The sequence below is a fragment of the Cyprinodon tularosa genome, unplaced genomic scaffold, assembly GCF_016077235.1.
Source record: "Cyprinodon tularosa strain WSP-4 unplaced genomic scaffold, ASM1607723v1 ctg273, whole genome shotgun sequence".
Taxonomy (NCBI): domain Eukaryota; kingdom Metazoa; phylum Chordata; class Actinopteri; order Cyprinodontiformes; family Cyprinodontidae; genus Cyprinodon; species Cyprinodon tularosa.
In genome coordinates, this window is record NW_024038978.1 from 477,433 (window position 1) to 493,054 (window position 15,622).

General features: G+C 38.0%; 1 protein-coding gene across 1 annotated transcript in view; it reads left to right on the forward strand.

Annotated features, from left to right (window-relative positions):
- Positions 1–15,622, forward strand: part of tmco4 (transmembrane and coiled-coil domains 4) — a 23,296-nt gene continuing 7,674 nt past the window's right edge. The window contains exons 1-10 of the mRNA XM_038289861.1: positions 1–104; positions 3,270–3,390; positions 3,478–3,652; positions 7,796–7,823; positions 7,916–8,045; positions 8,152–8,249; positions 8,344–8,487; positions 9,795–9,914; positions 13,424–13,588; positions 13,670–13,806. Of these exons, the coding sequence (XP_038145789.1) occupies positions 62–104; positions 3,270–3,390; positions 3,478–3,652; positions 7,796–7,823; positions 7,916–8,045; positions 8,152–8,249; positions 8,344–8,487; positions 9,795–9,914; positions 13,424–13,588; positions 13,670–13,806 (1,161 nt within the window). The 5' untranslated portion in view covers positions 1–61. The remainder of the gene's footprint in view (positions 105–3,269; positions 3,391–3,477; positions 3,653–7,795; positions 7,824–7,915; positions 8,046–8,151; positions 8,250–8,343; positions 8,488–9,794; positions 9,915–13,423; positions 13,589–13,669; positions 13,807–15,622) is intronic.

The window sequence follows — 15,622 nt, forward strand, 5'->3', positions numbered from 1 at the left end:
GCAGAGGGAACGTGAATGCAACAAAAGTTCAGTCCTCTTGAGTTGCTATTGAGCTACAATCATGGAGGAAAAACAAAGCAAAACTCACAGCGACTTCTCTCCAGGTGAAACTACATTCTTTGAACTTTTTTATGATTATTGTATTGAAATAAGGACGTTAACCCGCTGCAACATTTGTGTTTTATAAAGCTAGCTTACTGACTAAAATAGAGGCAGAACTGATCAGAGGGGACAGCTGTTGGAACTAATGCACTGCTGCTGCTGCTGTTATTGAATTCAAGAGTTTTGTAGCAATAACCGGAAAATGTATTTTAATGAAAAGACGGAGCGAAACTGAATATGTGGGCCGCCGTTAAGCAGCTGAATTCAGGTCAGCTCATTAGAGAGATAATGAGAAGTATAAACTTAGACTTTAATCCAGTTTTTATAAATGACACTGTAAGAAAAAGGCTGCATTTATAACTCAGGAAGTTCAAATCTTTTTAAAATGGAACCGTAATGTTATTTTGACTGACTAAAATCAGTGGAAAAGATTATCCACCGAGCTCCACATGAATATTTTCAACGTAATAAACCAACATTACAGTAAAGTGGAGCTTTACTCCAAAAGGAAATTCAATTAAGTTTATTTATATAGCGCGAACTCACAATGTCACATTCACATGTCATCTCAAGGCACTTTAAAGAAACAATTCAACCAGATCACACAGTCAGATTGATTCAAAGTTTTCTATCTAAGGAAAATCAGTTGATTGCATCGACTCGTTGACTCCAAGGCAATCCCTCACACTAAGCATGCTTGTAGCAACAGTGGAGAGGAAAAAGTCCCTTTTAACAGGAAGAAACCTCCAGCAGAACCAGGCTCAGTGTGAGCGGCCATCTGCCGAGGCCAACTGGGGTTCAGGGAGACTGAAGAGGAGATAGGAAAAGAAGCAGAGATACAAAAGTTAATTGTCAACCAGCTCCACAGTTAGCTCCATCCAGAAAACACACAGCCAGGCAGACAAGCTCCAAGCCAGCTCCAATGTCAGAGGATGAAGAGAGCACATTCGGTTAGTCACACATCTACAGGTGCTGGTCATAAAATTAGAATATCATGAAAAAATAGATTGATTTCAGTAATTCCATTTAAAAAGTGAAACTTGTATATTATATTCATACATTACATACAAACTCATATATTTCAGATGTTTATTTTGTTTAATTTTGATGATTACAAATGACAACAAATGAAAATCTCAAATTCATCATATCAGAAAATTAGAATATTACTGAAGACCAATAAAAACAAAGGATTTATAGAAATGTTGGCCAACTGAAAAGTATGAACATGAAAAGTATGAGCATGTACAGCACTCAGTATTTAGTTGGGCCTCCTTTGGCCTGTATTACTGCAGCAATGCGGCGTGGCATGGAGTCGATCAGTCTATGGCACTGCTCAGGTGTTATGATAGCCCAGGTTGCTCTAATAGTGGCTTTTAGCTCTTCTGAATTGTTGGGTCTGGTGTATTGCATCTTCTTCTTCACAATACCCCATAGATTTTCTATGGGGTTAAGGTCAGGAGAGTTTGCTGGCCAATTAAGAACAGGGATACCATGGTCCTTCAACCAGGTACTGGTAGCTTTGGCACTGTGTGCAGGTGCCAAGTCCTGTTGGAAAATGAAATCTGCATCTCCAAAAAGTTGGTCAGCTGCAGGAAGCATGAAGTGCTCTAAAACTTCCTGGTATGTGGCTGCGTTGACCCTGGACCTCAGAAAACACAATGGACCAACACCAGCAGATGACATGGCACCCCAAACCATCACTGACTGTGGAAACTTTACACTGGACTTCAAGCAACGTGGATGAAGTGCCTCTCTTCTTTTCCTCCAGACTCTGGGACCTTGATTTCCAAAGGAAATGCAAAATTTACTTTCATCAGAGAACATGACTTTGGACCACTCACCAGCAGTCCAGTCCTGTTTCTCTTTAGCCCAGGCAAGACGCTTCTGACGCTGTCTGTGGTTCAAGAGTGGCTTGACACAAGGAATGCGACAGCAGAAACCCATGTCTTTCATACGTCTGTGTGTGGTGGTTCTTGAAGCACTCACTCCAGCTGCAGTCCACTCTTTGTGAATCTCCCCCACATTTTTGAATGGGTTTTGTTTCACAATCCTCTCCAGGGTGCGGTTATCTCTCTTGCTTGTACACTTTTTTCGACCACATCTTTTCCTTCCCTTCGCCTCTCTATTAATGTGCTTGGACACTGAGCTCTGTGAACAGCCAGCCTCTTTAGCGATGACCTTTTGTGTCTTGCCCTCCTTGTGCAAGGTGTCGATGGTCGTCTTTTGGACAACTGTCAAGTCAGCAGTCTTCCCCATGATTGTGTAGCCTATAGAACTAGACTGAAAGACCATTTAAAGGCTTTTGCAGGTGGTTTGAGTTAATTAGCTGATTAGAGTGTGGCACCAGGGGCCATCAATTTTGAACCTTTTCACAATATTCTAATTTTCTGATATGATGAATTTGAGATTTTCATTTGTTGTCATTTGTAATCATCAAAATTAAACAAAATAAACATCTGAAATATATGAGTTTGTATGTAATGTATGAATATAATATACAAGTTTCACTTTTTAAATGGAATTACTGAAATCAATCTACTTTTTCATGATATTCTAATTTTATGACCAGCACCTGTATAAACAAAGCTGATGGTGGCAGCAGCACAGCTGATATTTCTCTCTGGGCTGGCGTCACAGCCAAGCAGGTACAGACCAGATGAAGCTATCATGAAAAAAAAGTAGAGAGAGCATAACATTAGAGATTAAACTAACAAATACTGCAGAATGGGAGAATAGAATGATGAAAAGGGGTCCCTATGTCCTCCAGCAGTCTAAGTCTATAGTAGCATATCTATACAGGAAGCTCAGAATATTTTTTTTTTATAACTCTCCTTCACAAATAAGACATCTATTAAAGATAACATACACTGAAAAGATTGTAGATGTCTATTTGTTTGAAGCTAAATTCACTGCATCACTCTGTACCCCACCTTAACACATGGTGGTGGAAACAATATGCTGTGGGGTTCAAGTCGAGACATTTATTTGAAGTACATTTGAATTTGCAGTGAAAGTGAATAGATTCTGTCCGTGGTGCTGAATACAAATGTATACTAATGCACCATGTGACATGGAGTAATGTTTGCTTTTTTTCCCACCATGTGTCTAATTCTGGTTATGTTATTAATCGTTCAACCTTGTCCATTTATCACCTCGCGGAGCAGGGAAGGAAGATCACAGGCCGGAGGACATAATCAGCCGACAGCTGAGCGAACAGAGCCGCTTTGCTTTTGCTGCTCTGTGCAGTGTCTCCTTAGGCCAGTTGTTCGCTGGATCTGAAAACAGGTGTGTGGGCGATCGTATCGCATCATCAAATCCTGAGTCCTGTTTACTGTAATTAAAGCTTCATTCTTGTTCTTATCTCTTCCTTAGGGTGTTTAGGGAGCAGTACTTGCAGAGCTTGGTCCAGTGGCTGGATCTGGATGAGTCGGTGATGCCAGTTATGGGGGCTTTCCTGTCTGGTCTGGGTTTCGAGGGGATCGATACCTTTCTCTCCATCCTACTGGCTGATCCATTGGTGGCTGCAGGAGCCACACCCATCATACAGGTGTTTGACGCTTTAATAAAGAAGGAAATGGTGCTGCTCTATAGCTGCTTTTATGATAAAACATGTAAAGATTAGTTAAAAATCGGAGTTAAAAGAGGTTTGTTTCCACTCTCACCGTTCTGCTCACAGCAGATGTTGGAAGATAAACCCCCGGTCATCGTCCAGCCTCATTTTCACAGTTGCAGTTATTTAGATTATTTTATAAATCATTGCTCTCCTTTAACATCATTAAGTCCCTTAAAACCTTGATTTTTTTTTTACATTTTTCCATTTTTATGGTATTTACTCTACTGTTTAAAACAATCATGTATTGAATGTTCCAGTTGCTTTTATGCAGAATCTGAAAGCAGCAATTATTCCTTCTGCTGCTGATATATCTAAAAGCTTTGTTAAAAAACGTGATTAGGATTTTTTTTTTTTACACACAATTTTCTACCAGTGGTGCTAATAAGTGTGGAGGATGGTTAATAACACCTTTTGTTGGAAACTGGGTCATTACAAAATTAAAATAATGTCTGTGAATTATTATTAAGAAAGGAGAGCAAATGATGTCCTATCATTAGCACAACACAAGGACAGAAGATTATGCTTGTTATAGAACCAAGGTATAAATGGGAGTCAGAGATTGACTTAAAAATCTAATTAGGAGTAAAAAATAGAGTCTTTTGTGTGTCTGTTGTGTTAAAGATGAAACATTTTTTCTTCTTTGAAGAAAAATGAGAATATGAACACATTGAAACAAATAGTAGAAAAAGAGCATTTTTTCTTCATTTTTTTAGTCGGTATGTGCATACATTGGTCGATTCATTAGTGCGTCTAAAAGCTACACATTATCAGAAGGTGAAGTGCATGCACTGCTGCCTCCTGCATTTGTTATCCAGTAGAGTGAATTTTGCTCCATTATTGTTGCATGAAAAGAAAATGGAAATTTGACAAATTTGAGAGGTTTTGAGAGTTAGCTGTATTCTCACATTTAGTTTTTTGTTTTTTCATACTTTATTGTTTTCCATTTTATTTTATTTTTTTCAAAATTATCTTTTTCAGACTAACTTTTATGAATAGCATCCTTTTCAACATTGCGTTTTACAGATCACTCCCTTTATTTCTGGGCGCAGGCTTTCCTCTGTAGTGAGGAGTGAAGAAGCATGTCTATTGGTCTGCTGGACGTTAGTAAAATTCGTACAACTCTATCTGAAAGAGAAATAGAAATAAATTCAACAGATAAACAATGAAAAAAAAAGCTTGAAAGAATAATATATAAAAAAAATTTTAAAAAGAAAATCTAAAACAAGTAAAGTAATTTCAAAACCTTTTTCTGAGTATGAAGTGTTTTTTAAATTTTTGTTTGTTGTTAATGTTTTGTTTCATTTGTTAATATTTCCTTGTTTTTTGTTTAAACTGAGTATCGTGTAACATTCATCATGTTATGATGAATGGAAGAAAAGGAAATATTAGCTCCAAGAATCAGCCCAAAAATCTCCTCAGCACATATCGAGGATGATTAGAATTATGACAGAATAATCAGTATCCGTCGGAAAAACCTTTATCATATGGAGCTAAATCAATATAAAATTGCATTGAAATATAATACCAGATTTGGCATTGGAAATTTAAATACTGACATTTGAAACATTGGAAATGGAAACACTAAATATTCAAACATTAAAAAGTCAAACATTCAAATTTCTCCATAAAAAAAATATGACATAGCTGTCATTCTCAGATGGAACATATTTTCCATGAGAGAGGAAATATGTGACTGGCTGCAGAGTTGCTTAAAGGTATAGTGGAGGATTTATTTTCATTTTATACGGGTACAGGGTTTTAAATGTGCACAACCCTGGAGAGGGCGCTCCAGGGTTGTGCACATTTAAAACCCTGTACCCGCTCCAGAGAGGGAAATGCGTGCGAGAGCATGCACAAACCCATTTCTCCTTGTGCACACTCACTCATACAAACTTACTTTCCAAAAGAAGATTTGCAATTTTTCCACTATGTCAGACTCATTGCCGGTAAATTAAAATGGGGACGAGCTCGTAGGACAGCCTTACATTAACATATCGCCAGAATGATTGACAATTAGGAGGATCACTTATTTTGATGATCAACCCAGAAAAATAACATCCTCCGCTATACCTTTAAACTATGATGTCACTACAAGCTGGTACTGGTTTTGAATCAAGGGGGCGGGGCTAAACTGAAGCCTCCTTCGGGGTCCTTCACTGATTTCACTCCATAGATATTGCAAGCTCTTGTTTTCTTCTTGAAATGTAGGTCGTCACTTAGCTTAGTTTGAAACTAAACCTACTAGATTACTTGTCATTTTATACAACAAAATCAACAACCTTATTTGTGGCTGAGCAGCAGCACTTCAGCTGGAGCCCTTCATTAGTTTACTACAGGTAGATGGCGAGGTACCGGGAAAACAAAAAAAGTACCCTGAAGGATGCTTCAGTTTAGCCCCGCCCCCAGGATGCAAAAGTAGTGCCAGCTTGTAGTGACATCATAGCCTAAAGTCACTCTGCAATCATCTCTCATCATAAATAAAGCTCTAGCTACAAATGACAGCTTCATCATTTTATTTTTTTACATTTTTTATGTTAAATTTTTTATTTTTTGCAATTGAATTTTCAATATTTTAATGTTCAAGGTTTTAAATTTCATTGTTTCTATTTTCAATGTTTGAATTTTCAATGTTTACAATTTCAATGCTAAATCTTACATTTAATGCCAATTAGGGCTGGTTATTTTTCGCCAAAGTCCTGAATCGATTCGATTTTGATTCCTACAGTTCTAAATCGATTAATTTTGATTCGATCTGTTTTTTTACAATAATGAAAGTGTTTCAACTGTGTTTCAAAATACTCATGTATTTTGTTTTTTCCTGTCACATTAAACACAAAGTGCAAAGTTGTAAATCAGACAGTTTAAACGAGATGTGAACAAAACTGTCTCAAAAGTGCAAACTTGTTTGTGAAAAGTGAAAAAGTGAAGCCTCACTCGAGCAAGCAGACATGAGACAGCAGACATGCATGAGCTGCATTATCTTCACTGCACAAACCATATTTGCAGCATTGTCTGTAACAACTACAGGGTGTTTTCTAGTCAGCCCCCATTTCAAATGTCTTCAGTCAACCTATGGGGTATATTTGCAGCTGTCTGGCTTGAAGTCATCTTGAGTGCATCTTTCCTGCTTATTTGAATGTGAACGTCACGTGGGTCACTATAAAATGAATCAATCTCATTCCCTAGACATCGATTTGCAAAAATGTAAAGGAATCGTTTCAAAATCGATTAAATCGATTTTTTTACCCAGCCCTGGTGCCAATGCAAGCTGTCACTGATTTAGCTCCATATTATCTGTTGATCTCTAGATGACAGTAAGCAATCCTGAAATGAAAATAAGATAAAGTTTCATGTATTTTCTGGTAATCAGATCAATAATAAAGTTAAGCCACACAAAGAGTCTTTAATAACACATTTTTAGGTATACTTTTGGACAACAAATTTAGTTTACAAACTTTATGTAAAAGTTGTGCATATTATAAATGTCTCTGTGGTTTTGCCTTATTTCTCATGTTGCTCAAAAATACTGGAAAATGCAAATAAAATATATATATTTTTTTTACATATTTGTACAGTTACAAAACAAAGAAACAATTGGACCCAATAATAAAATGGGATATAACAAACCAGTAACTAAACTTTTTGTTCAAAGGAACACTTTAAAAATTAAAAACACTGCATATAGAAAAATATAAGAAATAGCATGCAAAGCATTGAATCTAAGTCTCCCTTCTGGAATTCAGAACCTGTTTGAGTTAAAAACTGAATAAATATAATTTACTGATGGTATTTTTGAACATGCTAAGGAAAAAATGATATAACCTCTTATATCTGTGATTAGGTATGTTACATGTATGTTTAATGTTATGTCTGGACGTATGTTTATGGAAAGTGATGTTTTTTCTTATGTAGACTGAGAAAGACCAAAACCTTTATGGTAAATAATTGGTTTGATTACTAGCTCTTTATTATTAATTTATACGTCAAAAATTTACCAAAATAATTTGAATTACACAGAAAACAAAAATGGCAGTGGAATGACTTTCTGCTCTAACCAGCTCTTCTCTTCTTTTCCAGGATCTGGTGTCTTTGTCTGTCAAAGATGGTGAGGAACCTATGACATCACATCTGTTGGTACAGATAAAAAACTAAACAAAAGTTATCCTAAGATGGTGATCTTTGGTTGGTCCCTATCAGGTCAGTATGATGCCAGATCCAGAGTCCTGATCCGCCATGTTAGCTGCCTGCTGCGAGTGTCCCCGCAGCAGCTGGAGGAGTTTGAGGAGACGCTTGGAGAGAGGCTGAGGGAAGCAGTAGAGGAGAGCGAGTAAGATGGATGAATGGATGGATTTATATGAGAGAGCTTAGAAGTTTTATCTAGGAGGGATTGGAGGAGTCGGATCAGTTTAGCTTTATCTCGCTGTTTTCTCCAGAGAGGAGTCCTCCCGCCGGCGGAGGAGAGAAAGAGGACGAAAGTTAAGACGCTACCTTCTCATTGGGTTGGCCACTGTGGGAGGAGGGACTTTGATTGGTGATTATTTCTGCTCATCATAGCAACAATATTCTCTAAACTGGAGTCTATGTGAGGTTTTCTACATTCTGCAACCATGGTTTTTTTTTGCCAGGTGTGACAGGTGGCCTGGCAGCCCCTTTGGTGGCAGCTGGAGCAGGTGCCGTCCTGGGGGCCGGGGGGGCCGCTGCACTGGGATCAACTGCTGGCATCGCCATCATGGCTTCTCTGTTTGGGGCCGCTGGAGCTGGACTGACTGGTAAGAAAACTCCACAAAAACACAGAGAAAAACTCAATGGAAGTAAAAATAAACAAATGGGTATATAATAGAGAAAGTGCTGGGTTTTAAAGGAATAGTACACCCAAAACATGATTAGCCTTCATTTTCTACTCACCCCCATGCTGAACAACACTCTGGAGTACTTTTTTGATATCTCAAATGCATCTGGAGATCTGGGAGGCTTCTTGCTGTCTGCTGACATTCAAATAATGGCGGTCTATGGTGCCCGAGGCAGAAAGGTCCATAAAAGTCCACAAAAAACGTGTCAATATTCCTCCATACTGCTCGTCCAATGTATTCCAAGTCTCCTGAGTGGGTAGCGTCCATAATTTACTCGAAACAAAGTAATTTAGAATGTTTTTAGAGCATAAACAGTAGTGTATAGGATTTCCTAAAAGCGCGTTCACGAGTCTACGGAAACCGCGGCAGACCAAACCAGACGAAAGTGCGCATTCAGCGTCTGCTCCGCCGATAATGCAAGCGTAGAAGAAGAAATGTGCTGTTTACCTGTGCAAAGAAAGATACAACAAAAGAAAAATGTCTGAGGACTTCAGTGTTAAGGAAGAGCATGAGTTCTTTGCCGAGCTGAATGCGCACTTTCGTCTGGTTTGGTCTGCCGCGGTTTCCGTAGACTCATGCGGAAAAGCGCATGAAATCCTAAAGGATTTCATGACTTTTGAAGGAGTCATGAAGGATTTCATGACTTTTGAAATCCTTTAGGATTTCAAACCAGACCAAACCAGACGAAAGTCTGGTTTGGTCTGGCCGCGGTTTCCGTAGACTCGTGAACGCGCTTTTAGGAAATCCTATACACTACTGTTTATGCTCTAAAAACATTCTAAATTACTTTGTTTCGAGTAAATTATGGACGCTACCCACTCAGGACACTTGGAATACATTGGACGAGCAGTATGGAGGAATATTGACACGTTTTTTGTGGACTTTTATGGACCTTTCTGTCTCGGTCACCATAGACCTCCATTATTTGAATGTCAGCAGACAGCAAGAAGCCTCCCAGATCTCCAGATGCATTTGAGATATCAAAAAAGTACTCCAGAGTGTTGTTCAGCATGGGGGTGAGTAGAAAATGAAGGCTAATCATGTTTTGGGTGTACTATTCCTTTAAGGTAAATATATAAAAGATCAGGGTCTGGATGAGATTGCATTGTTTAAGGCAACAGCAGCTCTTAGACTGTGAGTCATAATATGTAGTCGGTGAACATTTCAATCTAACACCCCTCCTTGATTCTTCTTGATGCTTGATTTTCCCTGCATCCTCTCTGAAGGCTATAAGATGAATAAGTGTGTTGGCGCCATAGAGGAGTTTGAATTTCGACCCATGAGCTCCGGGAAGCATCTTCACCTGACCATCGCAGTGACGGGCTGGCTCTGTAGTGGTAAATATAGTAAGTAAAGGTTCCGCTTTCTGCAAACAGGTTTGGAGGTTTGCGCTTTAGGAACGATAATCAGCTTCAGCTTCTTCAGGAAACCAGATTTATAAAGAAATATGATTTATATCTTTAAATTTCTCAGTTACCAAGTTTAATCAAATTCTTCAAATTGTTAACTGCCTAAATAGAAGAAAATGAAAGAAAAAAAAAAATATCAGAGAATTCCCCAATTTTTTTCTGGAATTTTTAATCATCATTGATTTGACAGTAAATCAAAAATATTTATCATGACTAGAAACTTATCACAATATGAGGACTATGATAGATGCTTACCACTAGTACTGTAGATATGTTTTATTTTAATTAAGCCGCACTTTGTTATATTGTTTCAAAGGTTAGTTTAGTTTCTTTACATTTCATCAAACAGTGAGGGTTTATATTTGATGAAATCTTAAAGTAAACCATCGACAGCGTGCCATAAAAACGTCTCTCAGTGCTCATCTGTCCTGTTTAGGCAAACGGCATGCAGGGTCTGGTTGCTTTGGTGACGGGCATATTTCGTTATATTAAAAGGGGGAAATTAAGATATTCCTCCAGGTACAGAATTTGATTCATTTAATTAACGTAGTGACACATATGGTTTAGCAAGGAAAGTAGGAGCTAGATAAAAAAACATGGTGTGGAAAAAGGTTTAAAGTGGACTGGAAAAGATCAACAATTACAGCAAATGGTGAATAAAAGGGGGACACCCCTATCAAGCCACTGATTAGCCCACAGGTTTCAGAAAAACTGCAGTAAAATATGACAGAAACATGAATCCAGCTTTCTACAAGTCATTAAAAGTCATTAAATTATTATTTTTTAAATTAAGGCCTTAATTGGCATTAAAATGCATTAAATGTGATTATTGTGGCATTTAAAATGCCTTATTAAAAAAAAAAAAAGCTTATAAAAACAATTTTTGTCAGATATATCGCAATACTGCTTCCGATTGATCATAAAGCCGTTTGTTCGGGAAAGAAGCTCAAGGCGGAGAAAAAGCTAGAGATTGGGAAATTTAAAATTTCCACAAAACTGCGTGGAAAACGAGGAATTCTGGACCTGGCTGCAGCCTGTCGACGGTAAAGATGACGAAAGATTTTGCCGGGTATATATGAGAGTCATGAGTACTTGTTGATGTCATTAAAATTATTTCTAAGAGCATTAAAAAACATTAAATAAGAGTTACTCATTCCTGTATAAACCCTGATGAATAAATAAACCAACAGCTTCACTACAGACAAGTTCTTCCCACATTTATAATATAACATTTGATCATTATAAAATACACTAAAAACTGACTGAGTTGCCGTAAAATGTTAAATGATGGTAATTATATTTCCGTTTATATTTTACATCACATTGTTATTTAAATAACATTGACACACCGGAAACATTGAAGCTTTATATGAAAAAACTGACAAATAATTACAGTAAATGCACAAAAGAATCCTGCACATATTAGCTTTGATATTTAGGTGATTCAATGAACTTCAAAGGTTCATCTTTGTGCATTACATTGTTTGATTAATTCCTGGGAAGAAATTAGCATAGATAAAGAGACATTAAATGCACAAAATTTTGAACTCTATCTATTGTTTCTATGTGTAATTAAAAAAGAAAAGGCAGATCAAATTTATGCTTTTGCATAAAACTGTGCGCCTCCCTTCCTCTGAAACACTGTCAAAAGCTTAGTGTCCCCTTCACTAACAATGGCTGCAAAAGCACTCAGCATTCAAGGACCACCTGGATGTTCCCCTGAAAACAAACAAATAAGCTAAGCTAAGCTCCATGGGCGACCGTGCCTTCTGCTCTGCCGCTCCTCGGACCTGGAATGCCCTCCCTGATCATCTGAGGGAACCACAGACTATCCAGACTTTTATAAAAGGATTTAAAAACATTTCCTTTTAGCAGAACTTACGACTGTTAAGCTTTTATAATTATGCCACCGACATATTTAATTATATGTACTCTACAATGATGTTTAGTTTTAAATTAGTTATTAGTTTTAAATACGGATACAGCAAACTGTTATTTTGTTGAACAAATAAAGTTGGCAATAGACAGCGGGGAAATAGTAGGCGCAGTCTTTTTGGATCTCAAAAAGGCATTTGATACGTTAAATCATAAAATTCTAATTACAAAATTATCCAAATTAAAATTTTCACCGAAAACTTTACAGTGGTTTGAATCATACTTAGAAGGAAGAGAGCAGTGTGTCACAATAAACAATGAAAAATCATCATTTTTAAAGATAAATACAGGAGTGCCACAGGGATCCATCCTTGGCCCTCTACTATTTACATTATACATAAATGACTTGCCAGAGTCTTGTCCAACAGCAGGTTTTCAGTTATATGCAGACGATGCAGTAATTTATGTTCGTGGAAAGACTGTGCAAGCAGTTTCTAATGAACTGTCAGGACATCTACAAACTGTGTCAGTGTGGTTCCATAATGCAGGGTTGTCTCTGAATGTTAAAAAAACTATGTCTGTCTGTTTCTCTTCTAGGACCAAGCTCATATCTCAATAACTAAATTTACAGATAAATGGAGCTAGAATCCAGCAGGTCTCAGAAATCAAGTATCTAGGACTAATACTTGACTCACAATTGAAATTTGAAAGCCATGTAAAAAAAGTGTCCAGAGTAACAAAAGCAAACTTGTACACATTCAAACTGATTAGAGATTCCCTACCGTTTCACGCTGCTCACAGTTTTCTGCACTCCATGATCTTTTCACATCTAAGTTACTGCATTAGTTCTTGGTCACAGGCCACAAGCACTACTATCAAGCCTCTTCAGATGATCTATAATAGAGCTATAAAAATCTTAGATAAAAAACCAGTCAGGTCTCATCACTGTGTTAGTCTGAACAATTTAAAAATGCTGAATTTCGAAAACTTTGTGAAATTTGCTCAGTTAAAACTGGTATATAAATGCTTGCATGATAAGGCCCCTAAGGTTTTGAGCGACTGTGTAATTCCTCTCAGAGCTGTGGGCTCAGTCACAAGAGGAGCCCACAGTGGAAACTGTCAAGTTCCCAGACGCAAAACCTCTTTCGGTCAATCAGCTTTCATTGTACAAGCTACCAAAACTTGGAACACATTACCTGCAGAACTGAAGGGAGAGTTAAACTGGGTCCTTTTTAAACATAAACTTAAAGACTTTTTATTGAGAGGTCAGACATGTGAACATTAATAACCTAACTGACCTGATTTTATTTCTGTGATGTTTTAGTGTGTAATTTGCTCTGTTTTTTCTTGTGTACAGTCACTGTGTTTGTGTAAAAGCCTAACTGGGGACAGACATTGAGAATTAGCCGTAGCTAAAATGTTGTAGTGTGTGACATGATGCATGAAACATACTTGTCCCTATCAAATAAACGAATATATATTTATGATGAAGCTTTTTGAGATTTTTATTAAATGTAAAATGCATAACAAATAAGATTTATTATTGATATTATTATATCTGCTGTTTCCAGATTCGTTCCAGGCCCCGTGGTGCAGCCTGGGAGACTGTGGAGACCAGTACTGCCTGGTGTGGGAGTCACGTTTCCTCAGGGACCTGGGCTCCGCCATGACCTCTCTACTGGACGGACTGGTCAGCATGATGGCTCAGGAAGCCCTTAAATACACAGTGCTGTCAGGTACTTTGACCTTTGCTCATTAAAACCATATCTAGAGGCAGACCTGTTCTGGATCTGTTTGTTTTCTGTTTCTGTCCTCAGGTATTGTGACGGCCCTGACGTGGCCTGCGTCTTTGTTAGCTGCTGCCAGCGTCATCGACAACCCCTGGTGCGTTTGCCTGAACCGCTCAGCTGAGGTGGGCAAACACCTGGCTCAGGTTCTGAGAAGTAGGCAGCAGGTATGTTGGTGTTTAGTCTCAATAGTTTTAAATTTTAGGAATATTTGGTAACTTCAACCTTGCTTTCTCTTTCTGCTTAAAAAAAAAATAAAGCCTTTGAATTAGATTATTAATTTGCTCTATACCCTTTTATGTAGCTTTATTCTATTATTTTGTCCTCTTACGAAAAACTGTTCCATGGTTCTTAGGTGAGTAGTATTTTTCTGAGAAGTGGGTTTTACTAATAAAAAACTAAAGCTTTACTGTGGAATCCAAAATGTGTGGTTTAGATGTTCAAATATACATTTATTACATAAAAAAAACTCCTCAGTGACATCCATCCATTTTCTGTCACGCTTATCCCATACGGGTCGCGATGGGTGCTGGTACCTATCTCCAGCTGTCTATGGGCGAGAGGCAGGGTAGACCCTGGACAGGTCGCCAGTCCATCGCAGGGCAACACAGAGAGAAACAGGACAAACAACCATTCATGCAAACCTAAGGAAAAAAACATCAACCTTACATTAGTGTTTTTGGAATATGGGAGGAAGCCGGAGTACCCAGAGAGAACCTATCGGGGGAGAACATGCAAACTCCATGCAGAAAGACCCCGGACCGGGTATCAAACCCGAAACCTGCAAGGCAGTTGTGCTACTCACTAAGCCACTGAGCTTCAGTTTGATTCAGTTTATTTATATAGCACCAATTCAAAAAACATGTCATCTTAAGGCACTTTAGAGAAACGATTAATCAGATCTTCCAATCAGATTGGTTCAGTGTTTTCTATCAAAGGAAAAGAGAGCTGATAGAATCAAGTCATTGATTCTGCAGCAATCCCTCACACCAAGCATGCATATTAGCTGTCTTTTAAAGATGAGGTGAAGAGTTAATAAAATAGAGTTTTCATTTTTTGATAGCAATGAATTCACAGTTAATATTATCAGTTGTTATCTGTAATGACACAGAGATGTGTTGTATTGCTTTGCTCTCAAGAGCATAGTAAGCTCTTTGAGGGGCCTAAGAAGAACTCTAAAGGATGGATTTGGAAGAGAAGACAATTCAGCTTCTGATGGGAAGAGAGATGTGGTAACAAAGGAATATGCTTTCACTCTGGAGGGAATGCAAAATAAAATCTCTCAATGGCAAGGGAAAACAGTCAGTTTTGCCAAATTTGTAATCACACAGCATGCATATAGCAGGCAGGGCAGATCCAGGCATGAATAATCAATATACCTGACCTTTAATAGGAGATTAGAAGCACAGAAAACAGATCAAGTAAAGTAGCCCCCCCTGGAAAAAAAAAAGGTGTGACAGAGCAGGAAAGTATATCACTTATCGCTCTACTCTCTTTATAAATAACAACACTGCCCTCCCAGCTTTCCTAATTAAACCATCCCACAGCCTTTACTGCTGCATTTTCATTTCTTTAAACGTAATTCCCATTATATTTTTACAAAATCACATTTTTTGCATTTGGCAGTTTTTATGTCTTAATGATCATTTTGACTCAAAGGCAAAACTCAGAGAGGCTCCTGCACTGGTTAGTCATGCAATGGAGGACTTAGGTACATAGTAAATATTGTCCTGCAGGATAAATACGTGGTTTTCTTGAAAGATGGAGACTTCCTCCAGCATCACTGGTTGCATGAAGCTCCCACTAAAAGCTGTCAGTATTGATTGGGAGCTGATTTTGAGTCCAGAAAGCTCTAAGGAGCTCACCTTTAGTGATACCAGCCAGAGGCTCAAGCTGCACACTTTTCTGCCCTTAAGTTTGTATAGCAAGTTAGAAAATATGCAATTCAATGTTTGCACTGAAATATTGTAAAAATTCTTAATT